This window comes from Lissotriton helveticus, chromosome 9 (genome assembly GCF_964261635.1).
Source record: "Lissotriton helveticus chromosome 9, aLisHel1.1, whole genome shotgun sequence".
NCBI lineage: Eukaryota > Metazoa > Chordata > Amphibia > Caudata > Salamandridae > Lissotriton > Lissotriton helveticus.
Genome location: NC_136070.1, coordinates 921,247,466 through 921,273,516, shown reverse-complemented (window position 1 = coordinate 921,273,516; position 26,051 = coordinate 921,247,466). Strand labels below are relative to the sequence as shown.

General features: G+C 49.5%; 1 protein-coding gene across 3 annotated transcripts in view; it reads right to left on the bottom strand.

Annotated features, from left to right (window-relative positions):
- ZNF541 (zinc finger protein 541) overlaps positions 1 to 26,051 on the bottom strand; it is a 1,089,530-nt gene that overhangs the window by 275,902 nt on the left and 787,577 nt on the right. For all 3 annotated transcript variants that reach the window (XM_078661102.1, XM_078661104.1, XM_078661103.1), the window contains exon 11: positions 16,151 to 16,254. In XM_078661102.1, the coding sequence (XP_078517228.1) occupies positions 16,151 to 16,254 (104 nt within the window). The remainder of the gene's footprint in view (positions 1 to 16,150; positions 16,255 to 26,051) is intronic.

Below are 26,051 nucleotides of genomic sequence, written 5' to 3'. Positions count from 1 at the left end.
GAACACCCGGTGATCCCCACTTTTTATTTTATCCCCAAGATACATAAAAATTGTGAAAATCTTTCAGGGCGCCCTATTATATCAGCAATAAATAGCTCCCTGGAAAATGTATCCAAATATATTGATTTCTTTTTACAAGACTGGGTTAACCCCTTCGATGCTGATGACGGAGCGGTTCCGTCATCAGCATCGGTTGGGCTGTGCGGAAGACGGAACCGCTCCGTCATCAGTACAGCCCTGGGGGGGAGCGCTGGCGCTCCCCCCCTGGGGCATCGATCGTGGCGCTTGTACCTGGGGTGGCAGCGGAAGACTTTCCGCTGCCACCCCCTGGCCCCCCCCACGCCGGGGAATCCAGAATCACCACGCTTCCTGGTGACGTCAGCGCGCACAGCGCGCGCCGACGTCATCAAGAAGCGCTGGACGCGCTGGAAGCCATTTGTTTCCAGCGCGTCCAGCACAGAGGTGGGTGTTCGGTGCTCCGGTGGGGGCATTTTTCGGTTCCTTGAGGCATCGGGGGGGAGGAAACTGTGTTTCCTCTCCCCTGATGTCCCAATGCACGGCATTCCTGGTGCACGATCGCGCACAGCGTCGCGATCGTGCACCAGGAATGCCCCACTAGACACCAGGGATTGTTTTTGGGCATATTTATTTGTCGAGGAAGCGACCCCTTGGGCAAGGGTCCATTCCTGTTGGGGGCCATAATATTTGTCAGACTTTTCAGCCCCCCCTGGGGCAGATCGGCCGTTTTTTTGGCCGATCTGCACCCAGGGGGGGCAGAAAAGCCCACTAGTCACCAGGGATTTGTTTTCATTTGAAAAGGAAGCGACCCCTTGGGGAAGGGTCGCTTCCTAGTGGCCCTAATTTTTTTTTAGACTTTTCCAGCCGTTTTTTGGGCCGCATCTGGACCCAGGGGGTGCAGAAAGGCCCACTAGACACCAGGGATTGAATTATATTTATAAAGGAAGCGACCCCTTGGGCAAGGGTCGCTTCCTTAGGGGGAAAAAAAAATTTCAGACTTTTCTGCCCCCCCCGGGGCAGATCGGCCGTTTTTTGGGCCGATCTGCACCCAGGGGGGGCAGAAAAGCCCACTAGTCACCAGGGATTTGTTTACAATTGAAAAGGAAGCGACCCCTTGGGGAAGGGTCGCTTCCTAGTGGCCCTTATTTTTTTTAGACTTGTATCAGCCGTTTTTTGGGCCGCATCTGGACCCAGGGGGGGTAGAAAAGCCCACTAGACACCAGGGATTTTATTATATTTATAAAGGAAGCGACCCCTTGGGCAAGGGTCGCTTCCAGGGGGTATTATAAATATTGTAGACTGTTCTGCACCCCCCCCCCCCCCCCCTGGGGGCAGATCGGCTGTTTTTTTTACCGTTTCTGGACCCAGGGGGGGATAGAAAAGCCCACTAGATTCCAGGGTTTTTTTTAAATTTTTTTTATAGGGAGCGACCCCTTGGCCAAGGGTTGCTTCCTTGGGCCCATTTGTTTTAAAAAGTATGTTCTGCAGTGTCTTTATTTGGCCTCTCTGCCCTCCGTAGTGTTGCTTCCAGGGGGCCCACGTTTATAATGATTTATAATCTTCCCCCCTTGGGGACAGACACCCCATTTGTGACATACCCTGTGACATAGCCTGTTGTAATGTGTGTTGTTTTTGTTTCTTCTAATGTGTATTGTTTTTTTTTCTCTTTAGATTGTTGCAGTGTGCGGTTCCGTTACTGGTGGTTCTGTTGTTCTGCTATTTCTGTAGTTGCATGTGTTTGGTAAGAGACCTCTTTTTTGTTCAATTGTAATGTAATTGTTTATTTTGCAAAGTGTGTAGTAATGAGTATGTTTGGTTTCTGTTTGTTGTGATTGTAAAACATGTTTTGCATTTGTTTTTGATGTGTCCTTCTGTAGATGTAAGTTTTTTTTTCTTCTTTCTAGTGGGATATCGTTGCCTATTTGCTGTGTCTTTGCAGAGTAGGTGCTGGTGAGTGTAGTTGTGTCTTGTAAGTGAATTGTATATTTTTTCTAAATATAGTTTTTTGTGAAAAGGGCTTAAATTTTTTATCTTACTTTGCGCAGTGTTGGGGTTGTTGAGTTGTTTGTGCAGACTCCTTTATTTGTAAGGATAATGGCTAGCCGCCGGATTACTGCTCAGCAAGTTGTTGGAATGCTTTTTTATTCTTCCTCTGACCATGGTCCAGAGACTGACTCTGATTCTGAGCCAGAGGTGGGAGGTGAAGATTCAGGTAGTGAGTTTTCTCTACACATGGCTTCATCTGATGATTAAGACACTTTGAGTGCTGATGAAGCTACTTTTGGTGTGGATGATGTGCCTGTGGTTGCGGAGGACATTGCTGTGCCTGTGGTTGCGGAGGACATTGCTGTGCCAATAGTGCGGCAAGAGACATCTGGGCTGCAGCCTGGGGCTGCTAGACTTCCAGTTGGTGTAGTGAGACAAGAGGCAGCTGGGCGGCAGCCTGCGGCTGCAAGACTTGACGATGACATTTCTGACCTCTGGGTTGCACCAGGCATGGTGCAGCCGGCATTGCCTGAATTTACTGGTGTTCCAGGGTGTAGGGTGAACACTGAAAACTTTTTGCCTATTGATTTCTTCAAGTTGTTTATGGATGATGTGTTTTTGGCAGAGATTGTAGAGCAAACTAATTTGTATGCTGAAAATTTTTTGAGGGTGAACAGTGCCAGCCTTAAGCCCCACGCTAGAGCTACCCGGTGGACTCCCACAAATTTGGAGGAGATGAAAAAGTTTTTGGGTTTAACTTTTTTGATGGGCTTGCTTAGGAAACCATCAATGGCTTCATATTGGTCTACTAGTCCCTTGATGGCAACAGCTATATTTCCGGCAGTCATGAATCATGATAGGTATTTGCTTCTGCTTCGGATGATGCATTTTGTTGACAATAGTCTTGCTTTGCCACGAGATCACCCTGATTGTGACCGTCTTTTCAAGATTCGGCCTGTCATTGATCATTTTGTTGATCGATTTTCTGAGATCTTTTATCCTGGGAAAGAAATTGCAGTGGATGAGCCTTTGCTGTTGTTCAAGGGTCGCTTGGTATTTCGGCAATATATTCCTAGTAAGAGGGCACGCTATGGAATCAAACTGTATATGCTGTGTGACAGTGAGACTGGATATGTCTCTCATTTCAGGGTGTACACTGGTAAGGAATCCAGGATTAACCCCCCTGGTTGTCCGTCGACTTTTGGAGTGACTGAGAAAATTGTGTGGGAACTTGGTCGTGGATTTTTTAACAAAGGCCATCATTTGTATGTCGATAACTTCTACACTGGTGTGCGGTGTTCAGGGAATTGGCCAAAGTGGACACTGTTGCTTATGGCACAATCCGCTCAAACCATAAAGGTTTCCCAAAAGAACTTGTTTGTCGAAAGCTTGCTCGGGGACAGTGCAGTGCATTGCGTTGTGAGGAGCTTCTAGCTGTGAAGTTTTCAGACAGGAGAGATGTCTACATGTTGACTACAATACATGATGAAAGCACTGAACCGGTGACTGTTTGTGGTCAGAATGCAGAAGTGCGCAAACCTGTGTGCATACTGCACTACAATAAGTACATGGGTGGTGTTGACAGAGTAGATCAGAGGTTGGAACCGTATGCTGCTCTTCGTAAGGCTTACATTTGGTACAAGAAGTTGGCTATCCATCTTTTCCACTTGGCAACCTTTAATGCTTTTGTTGTGTTCCAGAAATCTTGTCCCCAGTCAAAGATGACTTTTGTAAAGTTTCAGGAGTCTGTAATAGGCAGCCTTGTTTTAGTGGAACAGGCAAGTGTTCCTAGAGTTGGAGTGGTGGAGGATGTTGCCAGATTGAAAGATCGCCACTTTCCTGATGCAATTCCTCCTACAATCTCAAAAGACTTTCCCAGTCGGAGATGTAGAGTCTGTTGGCGAAGAGGTTTGCGGAAGGAGGTTTGTATGTACTGCCCCGACTGCCCTTCAAAGCCCGGGCTGTGTGTACCTGCTTGTTTTAGATTGTACCACACGCAAAAGAATTTTTGGGAGTATCAATGAGTGGTAAAGTGAACTGGTTGGTCTTATTGTTCAGTTTCAAAGTTTGCATTTGTGTAGTCTTTTTAGATTTAGTTGTTGAGTTAGTAGATTTGTATCAATTTGCAATTTGTTTTTGTTTGTGCTTGCGGAATAGATGGCTGTGCAGTAATATTTGTCTTTTATCTCTTTCTGAAGTAGGTTGTACCTTGACCCTTATTGTGATTGTTGTAATGTGTTGCTGTTCCTTACGGATGGTGTCAATGGTCTGGTTTGTATCAGGTATGAAAGGTGCGTGAATGGCCTGTAAAACGGTTGGTGCCTTGTCGTGGCTTTACAGCTCACGAGTTGCGAGTCACTGGTTCGGTTTTTATGCATTTATTTATTGACAGAGCATTGCATTTTTTGAAATATCTTGTTAATAAAATTTTATATACTGAACCATCACTCGCCCTCGTGCCAAATCCAACCTGTATGTGTGTGTCTTTGAGGAATAGATAGCCGTGCTTGAATGTTTGACTTTTGAGTAACTCTGTTAAGGTGTACATTATAGCTATAAATAACTTACTAAATGTAGATATTATTGTTAAACCATGGAAGTATATGGTCATGTCTTTCTGGTGAATTCTATTGTTGATTTTTATCCACAATCTCCTGCAAACTTGAAATTGTCTGCCACAATTTCCATGTAATTATGTCCCTTGAATCGCACGCTCTCAAATTGAAAACTTAATTCTCCACCGTACGATTTGGACCTTTTCCTGTCGCAGCCACTATGCCTAGGTGGAGCTTAGAGAAACCAGACATCCGACACCAGGCGTAGCCTCTCAGGGCTGCCGATGTGGAAACTGTTCTGCTCAGAGAGTTGGTGGTATCCATTCCACATCTGATGGTGAATTTAGCTGCTGAGCAGGTGAGAATAGCCCGGGCCTCCTCCGGGCACTGTGGCAGCACTTGTGCAACCCTATCCCACACTGTAAGGGTATAACGGCATGCAGTATTCACTGACCACAGCTCTAAGCTGGCAGAAGAAAACTTCTTCTTTCCAAGATGGTCCAGCTTCTTGGATTCCCAATCTGAGGGAGCAGTAGGGAATGCGCCCTTAGAGGATGAGGCTTGGACCACCAAGGTCTCGGGGTCTGGTGTTGAGAGAAGAAAAGTGGGTTGCCCGGGGCCGGGTGATGGTGTCGGGCAATCATCCTGTTCACAGGAGCTCCTGTGTTGGGCTTGGACCAAGTGTCCAGAAGGACATCAGTGAGGGCTTCATTAAAAGGCAGAAGGTGCTCTGAAGAGGCCGTCGCCGGTTGAAGCACCTCTGTCAGGAGGTTAGTCCTGACTGCCACCGTAGGAAACTCAAGGCCCAAGGTCTCAGCCGTCTATGCAACAGCACTGCGTAAGATGCTCCCTCCTCCGTAGCCACGGTAGGGGGAGAGGGCATGCCAAGATCTGGCGAGGTTTCCAAATCACTGGCGTCACCCATATCCTCTCGCCAGTCCAGCTCTTCAAGCTGGTCAGCCAAAGGGTCCACAGACCCCTTCCAGTCCTCCTCACCCATCTCTGGTTGCCAGTCATGCTGGAAAGGAACACCAGGAATGAACAGAGGCACAAATGTACCTTCCGGCGCCAGTACCGACGTCAAGCGTAATCGGTCTGATGATGTGTCCAAGCCGGGGGTGAGGCTGGGGTTGGCGCCGGTCGTGGGCAGAATTTGAGCCGTGGTCGTCGTCACTGGAATCGGCACCGGGAAGGTACTGTGAGGCCGACCGTCGTCAATCCTGATCCAGGTCTGGACCCTTGGGGGTTTTCTGGTGCCAGTGCCAGTGCGGGCCATCGAAACCCAGGGCCCCCAGCTGAGACCGCGTGGTCCAAAGGTGTGCAGGCAGAGACGGGCTGCCCAAAAATGCTGTGAAGCGCCTCGTAGAAAGCTCGAAGCTGGGCAGGGGACGCTCAGCTGCGGGAAAAGGAGGGAAGTGCAGAGCCGTCCCAGACGAGCTGGAGACTGACGACGCTACGGATCCCGCGTCGTGTTGGGCAATGGAGGGGCGAAGAGCGATGCTGCTTCTTCACCTTCTTCTTGTGCTTCGACTTACCTGACGATCTCGAACACTTAGATGATGAATGATGATGGTGGCTGCGCGACGGGTCCCGAGACCTTTCCTCTCGACCGGGACCTTGAGCGACGTGGAGCCGACTGCCAAGAGCTTTCGGGACTGCTCCCGCAAAGACTTTGGGTTCATGGCCCGACAGTCAGAGCATGACTTCGGGTTGTGGTCGCGCTCCAGGCACCAGAGGCACCCGAGGTGGGGGTCCGTAACTGACGTCAGGTGGTTATAGGCCTGGCACAGCTTGAATTCAGTCTGTCGATGTGACATCTCTCGTGCACCAGGAGTCGGAAGACTCAAAAAGTTCACAAACGTTGAAAAAAGTTTTGTCAAAAAATTACTAAGGGGCAAATCCTCCCCGGATCTGTGCAAGGCTGGCACGGAAAAAAAAAGAACTGACGTCAGCGTGGAGGGGCGGTGTCTAAGTAGACATACGTCACCTACCGACGCTCAGGGTTACTGCTAAGAGTAAAATTTTCCGGATCCAATCTCATGCCTGGGGGTAATTCTAAGGTAAGGAATCTATAAATATTGGTCTTCTTCAGATACACATTGTCGAGGATGTGGCTTGACTGTCTTGGTAAACTCTGAGAAGAGGAAAGCTTCATAACAGTTTAAGGATAAGTAAGCATCATTGCACATGTCACACCAACATATTTCCGGTTAAGGGGCTGCTATAGACAGGAAGATAGACTTCCCTGAGGAGCCCAATGAATGCACAACCCTAACTCAGGTTATATGCTCCCCAGATAAATGCCTGTGGTTCTCGAGGTAATAAGATAGGCTGAGTGGGCCACAGGCTGTCAGAGCCTAGTGGGTCATGGATCTTAACATGACACTTTCAGATGATCAATTTGGATATTTCTGTGTGCAGACGGCCCAGGTTTCAGTAAATAGCTGACACAGTTTAATTCATTATAAATGTGTACATCACCAATATTACCTACATATGCAAAGATACTATAATTTAATCACTCTGCAATCCTGGAGTGCCCAGGGTAGTCATGCTGCAGCTGTTTCTTTCCACATATCTTAGCAATGTCCAAGTATTCAAGATAGTTGAACTTGTGCAACAAACAGCATGTCTATAATTACTATCTGGAGATTTATCCTGGTGTCTCTCATGATGTTTTCAAGTTTTATCACTGATATCCAGAAGGCAATTAAGGGGCTTGGGGGTGCTGGTTTTGGTTTGGTGGATGGGTGGAACTAACCTGGGTGAGGAGTTCATCCCCTGCAGTGACAGACAGAATGGGAGATATAGTGACCTGAAATTTTAATGCTGAAACATTTATAACACTATTGGTTGCTGCGGCACAACCTAAGGATATTTGGGACCCCTCAGCATTCTTTTTGAATAGGCACAAACCTAGTCGTACCTATTGGGACTGAATAAGCTTCAGTGCAATCCTGATGGTGGTAGGTCCACTGCTGAGAATGGATTTTCTTTTGACTGCTTACTTATAACTTGATGGTATGCAATAGCTGCTACTTTGTCACTGAAGAGAGCCAGATTTAACGCTCTGGACTGAAACTGGTATACGTATATCATTAAATGTTATCTAGTGGTAGTGAGGGCCTAATTTGATCGATCTAAAAACTATTTCTAGAATTTCACTCTCATGCTGCTTGTCGCTGTTATTTTATTTTGAAAATAAATCTAAATTTGATTAAGTAACAAAAATGGCAAGGTAAGTGTTTTGCTTTAGAACAGGGGACGGGCAATGGTGCTTTATGTGGGGCGAAAGTGGTTTCAATCAATCAATCAATCAGAACAATTTGTAATGCGCGCTACTCACCCGGAAGGGTCTCAAGGCGCTGGGGGGGGGGGGGGGGTCCGTTACTGCTCGAAAAGCCAGGTCTTGAGTTGCTTCCTGAAGGAGAGATGGTCCTGGGTCAGTCGTAGGTGGATGGGGAGGGAGTTCCATGTCTTGGCCGCCAGGTAGGAGAAGGATCTTCCTCCAGCGGTGGCTCTGCGGATGCGTGGTACGGTGGCGAGGCTGGTCGATCGCAGCTGGCGGGTGGGCGTGTAGAAAGTGAGGCGGTTGTTGAGGTATTTGGGGCCCAGGTCATGGAGAGCTATGTGTGCGTGGGTGAGGAGACTGAATGTGATCCTCTTGCTGGCGGGGAGACAGTGCAGGTCTCTCAGGTGGGCGGAGATGTGGTTGTGGCGGGGGATGTCCAGGACGAGTCATGGGTTTAGCTAGTTTCTCATAGAAACAAGACAATCATTTTACACCCAAGGGGCAAAGAGTAAAGAGTCCAAGGGCTTGTTTAAGAGTTTGGCAGATGTGATGCGGGATGTATACTAAAAAGCATGGAATGTCCTCACTCTCTTAGTTAGAGAGCATAGACAGCATTATGCTCTAAATTGAATATGCTACTTACCAGTATGCATCTGTTCTTGGCATGTAGGGCTGCTGACATTCATATCTATAGCATAGATCGCCGCCTAGTGTTGGGTCCGGATGATTGCACATTGTTGTCCTGGAAGAGTCTTCGAAGTATCACGAGATAGGTGGCTCCTCCCCTGGACTACAGTGCGCATGGGCATCGACTCCATCCCCAGATTGTTTTTAGCCATTGTGGCAAAGATGGAGTGTAATAGTGTAAGCGATGGCCATGCTTAAGATTGAATGCAAGAAAAGTCTGCAGCCGCTACGGGCGCCGGGGAGGAGGGCGGGCGATATGAATGTCATCAGCCCTACATGCCAAGAAGAGATGCATACTGGTAAGTAGCATATTCAGTTCGAGGCATGTGGGCTGCTGAATTCATATCTATAGCATAGAATACATAGCAGTCCCTCCATTAACGGCGGCCGCCCGTGCCAGCTGCAGAAGTCTGAAAAAGTGTTTTAAGAACAGCCTGTCCTACAGCTGCCTGCTGTTTGGAATGCACATCTACACAGTAATGTTTAGTAAATGTATGTGGTGTAGACCATGTGGCTGCTCTACAAATGTCTTCCAAAGGAATATTACCTAGGAATGCCATGGAGGCCCCCAACTTGCGTGTGGAGTGTGCCCTGGGGGGGACCGTTAAAGTGCGCTTAGCTTTCTGATAGCAAATCTGAATACATTTAACGATCCACCTGGCTATTCCAGCTTTGGAAATGGGGTTGCCTTTGTGCTGGGCTGAGAAGGCAACAAAGAGTTGTTGTGTCTTTCTGAAATTTTTGGTTCTGCCAATGTAGTACATTAACGCCCTTTTGACATCAAGCGTGTGTAGCATTCTTTCTGCTACTGTTTCAGGGTTTGGAAAGAATGCGGGCAGTTCGATGGTTTGATTGACATGAAACTGCGACACCACCTTAGGAAGAAACTTGGGGTTAGTGCGCAGCACCACCCTGTTTGAATGAATTTGTATAAATGGCTCCTGTATTGTGAGCGCTTGCAGCTCACTAACCCGTCTGAGAGACGTGATGGCAATGAGAAAAGCCACTTTCCATGTCAAGAACTGAATCTCACATGAATGTAGAGGCTCAAACGGGGGGCCTATTAATCTGGTGAGGACCACATTGAGGTTCCACACAGGGGCTGGTGGGGTCCTGGGAGAGATGACTCGCTTCAGACCTTCCAGGAATGCTTTAATGGCAGGCACCCTGAAAACAGAGAGATGCTGCCTGTTTTGGAGATAAGCCGCTATGGCGGATAAATGTATCCGAATGGAAGCATATGCTAGATTGCGTTTGTAAAGATGTAACAAATAGCAGATGATATTAGGAATGGATGCATCTAGCGGGTTGATATTGTGTTCTGTACAGTAAATGACAAACCGCTTCCATTTTGCCGCATAGCAAGCTCTGGTAGTGGGCTTTCTTGCCTCCCGGATGATGTCCATGCATTCAGGAGGCAAATTAAGGTAGCCAAACTCTAAGATTTCAGGAGCCAGATCGCCAGATTGAGCTGTTGCGGATCTGGATGCTGAATGTCGCCATGGTTCTGCGTCAAGAGCCTGGGTGTGAGGTGCAGCCTTTGATGCGGTACCACGGAGAGTTCTAGAAACGTGGTGTACCATGGTTGGCGTGCCCACGTTGGAGCAACCAGGATGAGCGTCATCGAGTGTTGCTTTAGCTTTCGTGCCACCAGAGGTATGAGAGGTGCTGGGGGAAAAGCGTACGCAAATCTGCCTGACCAGTTCATCCATATCGCATTGCCCTGCGACTGTGGGTGAGGGAACCTGGCGGCAAAGCTTTGGCATTTTGCGTTTTCCCTTGTGGCAAACAGGTCTATCTCTGGATGACCCCACTGCTGGAAGTACGGGCGGAGTACTGATGGATGTAACTCCCACTCGTGCATCTGGTGGCTGAATCTGCTGAGCAGATCCACCATCTGATTGTCCTTGCCCGGGAGGTGTTCCGCCATGAGGAAGATGTTCCTCTGAATGGCCCACTTCCACACGCTCTGAGCCAGATGAGACAACTGTGGAGAGTGTGTACCTCCCTGCTTTTGGATGTAGTACATGGCTGTCATGTTGTCCGTCCGGATCAACACGACTTTGTTTCACAGATGTACTTTGAAGGACTTGAGTGCCATGAAGATTGCCATCAGTTCTAGGTAGTTGATGTGCATCTTCTTTTGCTGCGTCGTCCATAGTCCCTGCACCGTGTAGTGGAGCACATGAGCTCCCCATCCCTGCAGAGATGCGTCCGTTGTTAGGATAATCTGTGGCACAGGCTCTTGGAGCGGTCGACCCTTGCAAAGGTTGTGTGGAGTCCACCAATGCAGAGAGTTGTATGCCGGACCGGTCACCAACACTTTCAACTGTCTTCGAGCCTGAGTCCACTGACGTGCCAAGCATTCTTGGAGCGGACGCATATGCAACCGTGCGTGCGGGACTATGAAGATGCAGGAGGCCATCATGCCTATCAGCTGCATGAACACTCTCGCAGGGAGTGAGTGTTGCGGTCTGAACCTTTGGATGAGCGACTGGATGTTGTCGACTCTCACTGGGTTTGGCTGAGCCGTGGCTGCCAGAGTATCTATTGTCGCGCCCAAATACTGCCGCACATGGGCTGGCTGCAGGTGCGACTTTGGATAGTTTAGTGAAAACCCCAGACTGTGAAGGAGGTGAATGGTGTGGGACATGTCTGCGGCGCACTGCTGGGCCGACTTTGCTTGAACCAGCCAGTCGTCTAGATAAGGGTAGACATGTATTCTCTGTCTCCTGAGATGCGACGCTACTGTCGCCAGACATTTTGTGAACACTCTGGGGGCAGTGGTCACTCCGAAAGGGAGGACCTTGAACTGGTAATGCCGGTTGTGGATGGTGAACCTGAGGTATTTCCTGTGGGATGGATGGAGTGGTATGTGAAAGTAAGCATCCTTGAGGTCCAAGGTTGCGAGGAAGTCTCCCTGGTTTAACAATGGAAGAACCTGCTGCAGTGTTAACATGTGGAAGTGTTCTGAAAGAATGAACTGGTTCAGAGGGCGTAGGTCTAGAATCGGTCTGAGTGATCCGTCCTTTTTTGGGATTAAGAAGTACAGGGAATAAACCCCTGTGCCTTCTTCTTCCACTGGCACAAGCTCTATTGCGCCTTTTTGCAGCATCACAAGAACTTCTTGCTGCAATAAGTGCAAGTGCTCTGCCGACATAGGACGTTGTTTTGGGGGTATGTTGGGTGGAGTAGATGTTAGCTCCAAATAATAGCCGAACTGGATAATTTTCCTGACCCACCTGTCTGTGGTGATGGACTTCCAGACCGGCAGGAACTGTTGGAGTCTCCCCCCGACAGGTGATGGATGGTCGGGGGGCAGTGACAGAGAGTCACTGTTTGGCTGTGGCAGAGGAACGGGAACTGTTGTTGCCTCTGCCTCTACCCTTGGCACTGTTTCCTCTGTATCCACCTCTACCCTGCTTGGTGTACGAGGATTGCGCCCCAGTCTTATTGAATGGCGTCTGCTGCGACATGTGTCCTCTGTTAACACCTCGATTGCCTGAGCGACGAAAAATGTTCCCTCGAAACTGTTGTGACTGGAGAGCACCCATGGACTTGGCAGTCTCAGTATCTTTTTTGATCTTTTCCAGAGTGGTATCTACCTCTGGACCAAATAACCTGTCTGGGTTAACCGGCTGGTTGAGGATAGTAGTCTGTATCTCTGGCTTGAACCCTGAGATGCGGAGCCATGCCTGACGCCTCAGCATCACACTAGTGTTGATTGCCCTTGCTGCCGTGTCCGCAACGTCTAGCGCACACTTTATAGCAGCGTTGGAGATGAGCTTTCCCTCCTGGATAAGCATTTCAGCTCCCTCTTTAAACTGATCTGGAAGGTGTTGCATCAGCTGCTCTAGGGTGTCATAGTGTGCCCTATCGTATCTGGCCAACAGTGCCTGCGTGTTTGAGATGCGCCAGATGTTGGCCGCCTGAGCTGCTACTCTCTTCCCTGATGCCTCCAGCACTTTCGACTCTTTGTCTGGGGGAGGAGCTTCACCCGTGGTTTGCGAGTTCGCCCGTTTGCGGGCATTAGAGACCACTAAAGAGTCCAAAGGCAACTGGCCCTTTATGTAGGTTGGATCGCCAGGTGCCGGTCTGTATTTTTTCTCTATTCTAGGGTTGACAACCCTTGACCTTGTGGGTTCCTTGAAAATGTCCGCAGCATGCTTAAGGACCCCTTTTAGCATTGGAAGAGTTTTGACAGTTTTTTCAGCAGTGGAGAAAGTGTCAAAAAGGAAGTCAACCTCCACAGGGTCAGCATGCATTTCCACATCATGGTTTGTAGCTGCCCTCTCAATCAAGGCATTAAATGCCGCAGAATCTTCAGTGGGAGACGTCTTCACGTTATAAATCTGAGGGTCATGGACTGTGTGCTGATCCCCTTGATCACCTGTGTCCATCCACGAGTCCTGTTGCACATCAGGCTCTGTGTTTGCAGGAAAATTGTACTCCTCATCCTGCTCCCCTTCATCTCCATCAGAATAAGTGGGTGAAGGTGTTGCACTCCTCAAAGTCTGTGGAAGAATCTGTTCAACCAGGACTGGAGCTTCTGGTGCAGGCTTTTTGCGCTTTAGAGGAATTGTAAATGACTCCAAAGGCTGTGATGTTATCTTCCTCTTGTAAAGCGTGAGCTTCCCAGTGTCGGCATCGATGAAATGCTCCGACCGCTCTTCTAATAAAGGTTGTCGATGACTTAAACTCCCACCCGGGTGAGTTGGCTTCGACACTTCCGAGTCCTTGGGCACCGACCGTGGTGCGAAGGCCTTCGGCGCCATCTTAGGCGGTAACGTGTAGAGGATCGGCATCGAAGTCTTCTTCGGTGGGGCAGCTGGCTTCGGCGCGGAAGGTGTGCTCGGTTCCAATGCTGAAGCCTTGTCTTTAATTCGCTTGAGGGAGTCCGAGACCTGCTTCGTAAAAGAAGCGGATGGTTTCCTCGACCCGACCGATGACTTCTGTCTGTTCGTTCGAGGCGCAGGAGCTTCCTTGACCGGTGCGCTTCGATCTTTGTCCCCGGCCGTAGACGTCTTCGCTGACGGCTTCGGATCGGCATCTCTGACTTTTGGCGTCGGGACCCCAGATTGTGGCTCTGCGCCCTTGGCCAACTTCGTCTCGACAGGCCTTTTGCCTTGCGGTTCGACAGACTTGCCTGATGTAGGCTCGACAGCCTTCTTGTACTTCAGCTCGACCGCCTTGCTAGACACCGGCTCGACGGCCTTTTTCGAGCTTGGCTCCTTGACCACTTTCGGCACCTTTGCCTGGTCAACAGCTTTCTTTGGCTTCGAGGCCTCCGAAGACGACGGCGTCGATGTTGGAGCAGACGTCTTCGGTTGCGATGGCGCCTCGGCCATCTTTGTTTTCGTCGACACCGATGGTTTCAGTTTCGGTTTCGATTTAGATAATGGCGGCTCCGCTGAGGTGTCCGTAGCCGGGCCGGAAGGCGGGGCCGTGGATCTTGGTGTAAGGTCTTGGGTAAGGCTGTGTGGCGATCCCTCGACCTGAGCCTTTGTAAGTGTACGAACGGGGCATAGCTCTTCCTCCGAGCTATCTTCCATGGCCCCAAATGCTTCGTCGTCGTCCCCTACCTCATCGACGACTTCCCCTAGGTCTTGGCCTTCGACGTCCGCCTCGTAGTCGGACTCGACTACCCCCGATGGAGGTGAAATCTGCAGGTGAAGCTCTTGCTCGTCTGCCTCTGCGTCGTCGAAGATGTCCACCGGTGCTGGAGCCAATCGCTGGGCCTCGAGGCGCGCCACGCGGCGCATCTTGATCGTTTTCTTCGATCGAAACCTGGAACAGGCCATACAGTTGGCCTCGTCGTGGTCCGGCGACAGGCACTTGTTGCACACTGGATGGACGTCAATGTGTGGGTACTTGGAACCACACACGGGACAGTTCTTGAACGGACTCCGTTCCATGCCGTCGAAGTCTCGCTGCGTCGACTGGGCCTCGATCACCGAAGAGTCACACGACCCCCCGGATATCCGACTCGACGAGTTGGAATATAGTCGGGCACCGAACGCAAACAATACCGACGGTCCGAAGAAGGCCTTTTGGACTTGAAAAAGTTCTATAACGATCCCGAACAGGAGTTGTCGAAATCACATCCGAACCCAATGGCGGAAAAAAACAATCTGGGGATGGAGTCGATGCCCATGAGCACTGTAGTCCAGGGAAGGAGCCACCTATCTCGTGATACTTCGAAGACTCTTCCAGGACAACAATGTGCAATCATCCGGACCCAACACTAGGCGGCGATCTATGCTATAGATATGAATTCAGCAGCCCACATGCCTCGAACATGGCAGATGAAACATTCGCCTCTGTTTGGCAGATGCCTCGCATCCACCAAACTAAATCAGGTTTAAATTTAGAGTGAGAAAAAAATTGTGGTGGTCAAATGTAGATATATTAGTAAAAAATATTGTCAATACATTTGTAGCTTTTGCTGCATGCATTATTATTTTTTAAATTATTATGCAAGGTGGTATAAAGCAGACATGGACACTGGAAGTCTTTTCAGGAATTTGGGCAGGGATCAAATGTACTGAACTTGTTTGATTATTACCATATATGTATACTATGAAAATTTGTGACTAGTGTTCATAATGCACAATACAGAAATTTCATAAAAAGTATTTACATTTAATGGAGTGCACAAATAGATTATAACTGACAATGGTGTGCAAATGAACTCATACAATATGATGGTATTTCTGGCACTTTTCTAGTAAAAAGAATTGTGAGCAGTGTTTCACCCTAACTTGGAAGGACTGGTTGAGAGGTCTGTCATTATGCTAGAGTTCTTAAATTTACTATTGAATTATTGATTGCAGTATATTTAAAGTCACAAAGGCAATACCATTTTGTTCATGGTGTCAGATCTACAATTCAGTTAGATTGACTGACCATATTGTAATGCAAGTGTTCTCCATTCTCATGAATGAGAAGAGTGCTGGTTTCAAGGTCAATCCATGCTGGATGATCAGATCTATAGAAAGAGTAAGGAGTTGTCTAAAATGATGAAGGACAGTCATGTGCTGTACAGGAGATATGCTGATCAGAAGGGGTCTAAGGGAATTAGCGATTGATAAAAGAACATTGGGTGAGAGTATATAATCATATGCATGTAGCAGGGGCTGCGGGCCATTTTCACAGAACAATTACAGGCAGACTTGCATGTCTGGTTGGGAGAATGTGCATTTGAAATATGTAATAAGTGGGAAGAGGCAGGGTGTATGCATTAGGGTGGGACACATGCACTGCTGGAGCTTGACACTGCAAGAATGCATGCCAGAGTTAAGATAGGAAAGATGGTAGATTGCACACCTCATGTCAACAACGCCCATCGTCAATAAATCATTGTATAGTGGGCATGATATGCTATTGTTTTAATCAAATTCTTGGTGTGAAGAATCTCAATATAGATTAGAAGAGTTGGAAGGCAGTGATTGTTTAAATAAAGCAATTGTTGATTGGTGTGGCTTCCTAGAAAGAGGGGGATTAATCTGTGTTGCTTCATAGACAAACCTGCACACCGTTTCCAGAAAAAATAACTCCTGGATGACGTCATAAACAAATCAGATTATTCCAACAATACCCACTGACTTCTTACCAAAATACTCCCTTGTGTGGCATGAAGGCAGTGCAGTGCAAGTTCGACGTTGGTGCCACCACCTGGCATCACACTGGAACAGGACACATTTAATAGTTGAGACACTACAATTTGAATAAAAATATAAAAAAATATGAATATATGTGTTTCACAAAGTATTAGAAGGCTGAAATTAGAACAGATATTTACACACCAAGCTGTTGAAGAAGATGTGGTTTCAAAGACATTTAATATCAACATTTATGGATAATTATGGCTACTTCATTCAAACTACAATTAAGTACGTTGTTGGGTCTGCCACCGCATTTCCAAATAAGATGCCAAACAGTTCTACATTTTACTGGCTTGCCAAAAAACAACTCCTATCTAGCCCAAATTCTTCACCTTGAAAAAAGGAGGATAGTCTTTCCTATTTTTCCATGATCATAAATGTATGTATAGGATCAGCGGAAGATCAGCAACTATGCCTGCATATCTGCTTACAAAGAATTTTCTTTCTTGAAAAAGCTACACAAGGGCACAGACTTGCTAACGTCTGCAGAAAAAAGTTACAGAAAAGACAGATGAAATCAAGACTGTTCTTGTCCAATACTTTGACCACGCCTTTGTATATTTTGTATTGTCAAGAATGAAGGAGTGGAGAACACATGTTGTCATTATTAGGCCACTTGGAAAATGGCAGATCATACTTGATAACAAACTGAAATATTTGAGACACTTAAAAACAAGCACAGAATTGCATGAAACTCTTCAATTATAGGAGCTGCATTTCAAAGTAAATAAGAGATATGATTAAACTGCATACATTCCCTTGCAAAAATATGGCAGAGAACAATCACAAATATGGTGAGACACTAAACAATGTAGAGAATATCACTTATTTATCAATAAATGTAGCTCTCAACTGCTTATACATTTTATAGTGTCACCTCTCTCAATACTTCACAGCGCGTCACTGGTAATTTTTCATGGACTAAACCTGGGTTAATTACAGCATCCATTACATCTTGCATTCACCCAGGTAAGGTAGTGATACACGTTTTACTTTTACAACCTATGATGATTTGGATGAGGGCTGAACCTAATATGATAAAATGAATTGTGATTGAATACATTAAAAAGGAAGATTTTTTGCTGATTGGATATGTTGAAATGAACTGTGATCTTTGCAATAAAGAAGATCTTTTTGAAAATGTAATCTTCTGCCTATGGACTGGTCATTGGAAGGTTTCCAAATATTGGACTAACACATGACCAGAGAATTTTTTTGGCGCCCCTCTTGTTTGCATTTATTGCTTCCTAGAGTAGTTAACAGCCTTAGCGTTAAGGGAAATGAGGGTGTCTATCGAAGTATGTTGAGTACGTGTTTTAGGTGGTTTATTGGTGGTGAAGTAGTTGTACAGAGTATCCCATAGGTCTAGAAGGTGATTTCCATGGGGAATGATGGAGTTCGATAATGTCTGCTCCTCTGATGTGCGATGCCCAATTGATCCAGGCACAAAAGGAAGCTTTTGTGTATTTTTCCAAGTAGGGATAACTATTTTGGTCGCTGATGTTAGTAGGATATCTAGCAATGCGCGCTCAGTTGAACAATTGAGGTCAGAGTCAAGGAAGCCTTTGATAAGGAAAGAGAGCCTTTTTTAGGGTGGCATTTAAATAGTTTTGATAGAAATTAAAAGACTTCATCCCAAAAGAGGGGGCAGTGATTTACAATCAAGGTTGAAGTGAGCAAGGTCACCCTTCTCTTCATTACAATTCCAGCAGGTGGGGTTTTCTAAGGAGTATAGTTGAGACAGGCCAGTAAGCTTCGTGTAGTATCCTGAATTTAGTTTGTGAAGGTACTGGGGACATTTTTTTGTGAGGTGACCAATTTCCATATATTGTTCCAATCGGTCTCTGTTATAGGATGGGAAGAGTGGTTTTCCCACTATGTTGTTATGTTTTTGTTTAATTTTGTTGTCTTAGGACATAGTAGGTGGTAGAGGTTGGACACCTGAAAGCCGGATTTGTTAAGTTTGGAGACAAATTCAGATAGGGATGGTTCACTCTGGTGGCACTTAGAATTGGAGCTGGCTGTTTTGATTTTGAGAAAATTGCAGAAGTCCAACTGGTCTAAGTGAAATAGTGATTGGAATTCAGAAATGGATATCTGCCACGTTCTAGAGCCAATTTGTAAAGGGAAGAAGATACCTTTGTTTATCCATGATTGCCAATGTAGGGATTTGCCGTCATATTTGATATTTAGGTTGTTCCAGAGAGAGGCTAAATTAGAACCTTTTATTCTGTATGGTAGCTTTTATGGATTTTTAAGAGAGCGTGATTACGGTTCTTGTATATGTATTTAGAAATGGAGAGATGTTTATTATTGACTGTGAGTAGAGTTAATGAATTTAGTTCATATAATATCACCTTTTCTATCTCCAGCCAAACGGGTGTGTAGTTATCTGGGGTTTGGATCCAATATGAGCTCTGTTTGGCAAGAAAGGCAGTTTGGTCATTTCTAAAGTTGGGCAGGTCAACACCTCCAAAAGTATTATGTAGTTTCTGTTTTCTCAGAGCTATTCTTGCTTTTTTGTCTTGCAAGTTAAATCTTGAGATCAGTTTTTCGAATTTTTGGTGGAAGTAATTTGATAAGAGTAATGGGAGCATGCTGATAAGGTAATTAATTATTGGTGAAATCATCATTTTAATAGTCTCTATTCTACCCTACCAAGTAATAAATGTGGGTGACCAGTTATCCAAGAGTTTTTTTTTTTTTTTTGGAGGGTGATTTTTTCATTGTGCTTGATGGTATCTATCAGATCCGACCCAAACTCTATCCTAAGATATTTTATATAGTCATTCTGCCAGGTAAGACCAGAGATACCTAAAAGATCTCTTGTGGTATGACAGTTTAGAGGTTTCATTTTGGATTTATCTCTATTTATTTTGTAACCAGAGATTTCAGAGTAAATTTCTATGGTGGACATAAGGGCATGGATGGAGGGGCCAGGGTTTTCTGTTACTATTAAGATATCATTCGCATAGGCGGCCAGCTGTTACTATTAAGATATAATTTGCATAGGCGGCCAGTTTGATGCACTTGCCCTTAAAATCTATTCCAGTTATGTCGGGGGTTCTTTTTTATGTCTAGAAGTAGGGGTTACAGAGCTAGGCGCAATAGGGATGGGGAGAGTGGACAGCCTTGTCTCGTGTCTTTTTGTAAACTAAGTGATGGTGAAAAGGAGCCGTTGACAGAGATACGAGCACTTGGATTTTTGTAGAGGGCCATGATCAACATTATGAATTTGTCTCCTAGGTTGAAGGATTTTATGGTTTAAATCTTTTATTGGATTTTCAAAACAGGAAAAACACACAGACCACATTTCCCCATCAGATGGAACAATGTCGAACTCCTCCTGAACGACCCAATCAAAGGTGTGCGGCAGAGAGAATATTGGCAACGCCAGACATGTGGGGTCCCCCCCACCTCCCCCTCCCTCCTTGTCCACAAAGGAAAAGAAAAGGAAAATGGGAATCACCACGCCACCAACGGAGGGCATTAAGCTGGTCAGCAATCCTGCGTCTTGCGCCTGCGCGTCGGGGATTTCGGCTCCTTGATCGGAGTGTCTGCTAGGCGCAGTACTCGCGAGTAGCGAGGGCAGCTCAGTTCCCTAAACTCCCCCGTGAGTAAAGTGAGGAATGGTCGCCACAGTTCCGCAAACTCCTCTGCCCTTCCCGCCTTCGCTAAGGACAGCTTCTCCATCCCCAAAACCATCCAAAGCCGGTGCAGCCAACCAGTATGCGGGGGTGGGGGGGGTTGTGTGGTCCTCCAATGTGCCAGGATGTTTTGCACAGCTGCCCCTAGTGCGATCGCTATAAGCCTCCCCCTCCTAGATTTCAGGGGGTACATCAGAGCATTGGGGAGTCCTAACAGAATGTAAGCGGGAATCTAGGGAGCTGAGGATCTAAATGTGATTCTATGTCATCTAAAATCAAACTCCAATAGCGTTGCAAATGGTCACAGCTCCAAAGTAAGTGCTCCAAGGTGCCAAGCCCCACGCACCCCCTCCAGCAGCGGTCACTAATGCGGGGATCCCACTGATGTAGGCGTTCAGGTGTATGGTACCAATAGGGGGCCATTTTGGTCAGGGTTTCGGTAAGGCCCGCGTGGTAAGCCGAGTGTCTGGCCCTGTGGTAGATGCCGCCCTTTCTTTGTGCGTGAGTGATCTCCCCAGGTACCGCTCCCACCTGTTTCTTCCTGCGTTATGTGTGTAGATGTTTGTGAGGAGGAGCTGCTGGTACAAGTCGGAGATCAGCTTCTTATCAGAGGTGCGGGTAAGCAGCCACTTTTCATATGCGGTGAGGAAACGTTGCGCGCCTGGTCTGACTTCCGGCTGCAAAGCCCAATGTCGGACCTGCAGATAGGGTAGGCGATCAGACTCCGGTATACCATAGTCCTCCTTCACCCGCTGAAAGGAAAGGATACGGTTTAAGTCGAACATATGTCCCAGGTCTCTGCAGGGCGAACGTCTCCAGGCTACAAATGCCCTGAGGTCCAGTCCAGGGGAAAAATTGGGATTATCGAAGAGCGGGTCATCGGGGAGGGAAACGAGGTGAGTTTGTGTCGGACCGCCACCCGATCCCACACATCCAGGACGGTGCTTGTAATCTGTGATGCATATAGATTGGGGGGGCGGTGGCATCTGGGGAGGAATGGAACCCCCTGTAGCGGACTGCCCGCCACAGCTTGGTCTTGAAAGAGCCAATTCTTGCCCGATTCCGGTTGGAACCACTCCACCAAAGTGCGAAGTTGTGTCGCTTGATAATATAGAGAGAGGTCAGGCACACCGACCCCGCCGTGGGCAGGCGGAAGAATCGCAATCGCATGCTTGAAGCGTGGACGGCAACCGTTCCAGATAAAGCGCCCCCAGGTCAGACTGTGTCCGTTGGAGCCAGCCCGTTGGGGGGCGCAGAGGGAGAGTCTTGAACACGTAAAGGATTTGTGGTAGCAGAGTCATCTTAGTGGCCGCTATCCGCACCAGCCAGGAGAGCGAGTGACGTTTCCACCTCCGGAGCTCGTCGCTAAGGCGCGAACGGAGCCTAGCGTAATTCGCCTCAGCAGTGGCCTGGACGGTCGGGGCCAGTAGAACACCCAGATAGGGGATGGTATTATTTGACCATTGCATCTCGAACTCGCCTTGGACCTCGATGAGAGTCTCCGGCGACAGGGAGATATTCAGGGCTTCCGATTTCTCCACATTGATCTTAAACCCCGAGGCCAGTGCAAAGGTGTGGAGTTCAATAGAAAGTGCTCGGAGCGACTGCATCAGCTCTGTAAGGGAAAGAAGGATATCGTCCGCGTACAGGCTGATCTTATGCACATCGCCACCAAAGGGAATGCCTTTGATGAGGGAATGTTGCCTGACCCGTTGCGCTAATGGCTCCATATACAGGGCAAAAAGGATAGGGGAAAGAGGGCTCCCCTTCCTGGTGCCCCTGCCGATGGGGAAGCGCGGGGAGGTGTGTCCATTGATGCGGAGCGTGGCGCTGGGCCGGCGATAGCAGTTCAATATGCGATTACGAAGCGCCTCTCCCACCCCGAAGTGTTGGAGCACCAGTTCCAGATAGGGCCAGTGTACCCTGTCGAAGGCCTTTTCGGCATCGATGGTAAGCAGCATACAGTCTGGCCTCGTCCGCGCCCCTGCCTCGATGAGGTGGAGGACTCGTTTGCTATTATCGCTGGTCTGCCGTTGGGGAATGAAACCAGCCTGGTCTGGTTTCACCAGCTGCTGCATATATGGTGCCAACCTACTCGCGAGGATGCCCGTGTATAGCTTGAGGTCTAGGTTGAAAAGGGATATCGGCCTATAGGAACTACAGCGTGTGTGGTCACGGCCAGGCTTGGGTATAACCGTTATCGCCGCCTCCAGAAGGTCCTCCGGACTGGCCCCGGGTTGGCTGAAGGTGTTAAAGAGATCCCGCATTAGCGGGGCAACCTGGTGGCAGAACGTTTTATAAAAGGCCGCTGAGTAGCCATTTGGGCCCGGTGATTTCCCCAGTTTGAGGCGGGATATCGCCAAAATCACTTCCTCCAGGCCAATGGGCCGATCTAGGAACTCCGCTTGCGCCTCGTTCAAGGATGGGAGGGTTGTGCCTCCCAGGTATGCCCGACCAGTCTGGAGGTCGAGCGAATCAGCTGCGTATAGGGTTTCATAAAAGTCCCCAAAGGCCGCGGCTATGTCAGCACCGTCGACAGCAAGGTCTCCCTGATTGGTCTGTATGGCTTTAACGCCCTGCCTTTGGCGTTGCTCTCTCAGTTTGCTCGCCAAGAGCTTCCCGCAGCGGTCACCCCCGCTATAGTATGAATGTCGGAGGCGGAGAGCGGCATATTCTGCCACATCTTGGTCTAATGCCGCCAGCATCTTCCTCTCCGTACAAAGCTGGCGCCATTCACCTGCTGCCCCCGTTCGTTGGTGCATCTGCTTTAACTCCCCACCCGTTGGGCAATTTCAGCTCTTTTCTGGGCACGTTCTCTGTTGTTGGCTGTGGCGATAGAGATGAACTCTCCCTGCAGTATAGCTTTGAGCGCAGCCCGTTGTGTGGCATTAGTGGTATCAGTGTTGGCATTGTGAGTTAAAAATTGGGTGATGGCATCTTTAATCCTCTCCTCCACTATAGGGCTGTGGAGCAAGGCATCCCGCAGGCGCCAATGTCAAGGAGGGCAGGCACATCCGGGAGGAGGAAAGTGGTCATCACCGGGGAGTGATCCGACAGGGAGGTCGGGAGTATTTCAACATCTTGCACTCGGGGCACCAACTGCGAGGAGCAGAGGAAATAGTCAAGCCTAGCATATGATTTATGGGCCGCCGAGTAGTAGGTGTACGCCGTGGAGTGTGGGTGGAAGTGTCTCCATAGGTCGACCAGGCCAAGGTCTGAGAGATGTGCGCGGCCCTCTGTGGAGAGTGATCCCAACTGCCCCGTGCGTTGGCATGAACGATCCGCTGTGATATGGAATACTAAATTGAGGTCGCCCCCCAATAGCAGGTGTGGTTGAGTGTTTGCTGTGGCTGTCTCTAAGGCCGTATGTAGGAATTTTTTCTGACCCTCATTAGGCGCGTATATGGTGCCCACTAAAAGTGTCTGCCCGGCTATCAAAAAGCGGTGTATCAGCAACCTGCCCTTGATCTCTGCCTCCCTCTGCAGAACTTGACCCCTAAAGGACTTGGACACCAGAATCGCCACCCCTGCTACCTTCTTAGGTGCGGACGAAAAAAACTGCAGGGGGAAGGCCCGGGATTTAAGTCGGTGGTGATCCTTTGGCATCAAATGCGTCTCCTGTAGGAGGCAGATGTCCGCCGTGGAGTGCTCTAAGAGGGAAAGTATCGCCCGGCGGTTGATGGGGTTATTCAGTCCCCTCACATTAAGAGAGAGGATGTTCAATCTAAGAGGCGCCATAGGTGGGTAGTAGAGTCTGCTTGTCTCTGCGCAAGGCGTGGGGAAGCAAAAGGAAACGCAGAAATCGGTGGACAAGGAGGATCCCCCCTCCCTCCCCACCCCCAAAAACCCAACCCCAACTCCCCCGGTCCAGCCCCCCCCTCCCGCCTCCCATCTCCCAACACCCCAACCAAAAGAACGTATAGTCCCAGTCCTGTCAGTCCACACAGGGCTGTGGTGAAGTTACTTACAGGGTGCATGTCCAGTGGCAACCGTCGTGGCCCCCCGCTCCTCACCCCCCCAGCCTTTGAGAATGCGGCATGTCGTGAGTGACGCCCCCACAAGGTGCAAAAATCAGCCTGAGGATGACGTTTCCCTCGCCACCTCTGCGGCGGCCGTAGCTCGCTCCTGCGTGATGATGTGGGCCTCGGGTTTCAAGTGCCGCCCCGGGGACCGCCGGCGGCCCACTGTTTGCCATTCTCCTCTGGAAGGCCCTTGCGAAGATCTCACCGGTGGCGCGTCCTCCTTCAAATCAACTCCCAGTAGAGCACACGTGTCCTTGAGCGAACGCATCTGATGTAGGGCCCCATTCCACTTAAATATCAGCCGGAACGGATGGCCCCAAGAGTAGGGAACCTCATGCTGCCTTAAAAAGTCTGTTGCCACTTTGAATGCCTTCCGTTTTTGTAGCGTTATGGCCGATAGGTCCTGATATAGGGCGACAGGGTGACCTTGAAACTGAAGAGGTTGTAACCGCCTGGCCTCCCGAAGGATCCGCTCCTTGAGTGGGAAGTCAGGGAGAAAGGCTAAAATGTCTGGTGGCGGGGCAGGCGAGCGTCTGGGAAGCCCCACTCTATGTGCCCTGTCTATTCAGATGACAAAGTCGGCCGACTCCCCCAAGATGTCCCGGAAGAGGTCCTGCAAGTAGGCAGTGACGTCCATCCCTTCCGTTTTCTGAGGGACCACCCGGACCCGTATGTTGTTGCGACGGGACCGGTTTTCCAGACCTTCTGCGTGGGCCTGCAGGTCTAGCTGTTGATCCGTGAGCCTCAGGACTTCCTGCTGGAGCTGTTCGATCTCGCTGCTCCTCGCCTGGTCAGCCTCCTCAATGGCGACCACTCGCTCCGCAAGGCCCTCCACTTCTCTCCTGAGCTTCTTGACCTCCCCGGCCACCTCTTGCTTCAGGGACTTGAAGTCATCTCTAAGGGAGTTGAATAGGGATTCCAGAAAGGACCTACTGATGGGCGTGTGGTCCCGGACGATTCCGACTGGGTTCTTGCGGTGTCAGGGGAGAGTGGCCCCTTGTCAGCCCTGTGTTGGGTTTTCGCCAGCATCTCCGGGAGTGTCTGATTCCCTTTTTTGCTTCTGAGGCCCGCCATGTCGCTCCGGGCCGTCGGACCAACCCCACGTGTTGGCTGTCAGGAGCGGCGGGGAGAAACGCCGTGGCCTGGTGTTCCAAAACGTGTCTGTGGTCCGCACTGTTGCGGGCGGCAATGTCGCCTAAAGGTGGGGGCTCCGTGTCTGTGGTCCCGGGAGCCGGCGATGAGAGGCTCCTCTGCTAGCCGCCACTCCAGGAATGACCCGCCTCTCTTCTCTAACCCCCCGCGGACCGCCGGCGAGGGGACGACAATGGCTATGTAGGGTCCTAGTGGAGACCTGGGACTCAGGGTTCGCCCCCAAGGCGGCTCACGTCGGGTCAGTGGCAACTCCCGGGCGGTTGGCCACCGCATCACAACCAGCTCCCGGTGCGGACCCCCAGACGCTCCCTAGACTTCCCTGGATGTGCAGGCAGGCAGTGGGTGAGAGTCCGGCGATCAGAGGTCTCGGTGCTACCCCAGTGGGATGCTTAGCCCCAGCGCCGCACCGCCAGTGTAGCGCGGCCTGCGGCCTCCGCCTGGTCCAATGCCGGGGGCTCGATTATGTCCCCCGAGCTATACACCCTCCGCAGCCCTGTGCCGCTCTGCTCACCTCTTGCTCCAGGGCTACCGCTTTTTTCTCTCCCGGGGGCGCCGAGGGTCTCGTGGCATCCCGAACTCGGCCTCTGCTCGCCGGGGGTCGCTCCTGCAGGGCCTCAGGCTATCGTCAGTTCCCTCCCGGCGTGCCCGGCAGGTCCAGCCGTATCGTCCTCACATGCCCCAAACCGGGGCCCCAGGCATCGCGGCCCCGGTCGGCTCCTCCTCTTGCTGTCGGAAGTGGCGCGTGGGCAACACCAGGCACCGATAGTGTTCTCGCTCCCAAGGTCCAAGACCGCAGGGCAGTGTCGCGGGCCTCCGCTGCGCCTTCCTCGCAGGCCCAAAGCCGGGGCCTCAAGTTTCGCGATTCCCGGCTGGCTCCACCTCACGCCGCCGGGAGTGTCGCGATGCAGGTGGTGTGCTTTGGGCGATGATTCCGCCCACTGGGGGCATGTAGGCAAGGCTATGATGTGGGCTCCGGCTGCTTCACCCGGACAGGCCCGAGACCGGGACCTCGATTTTCACGACACCCG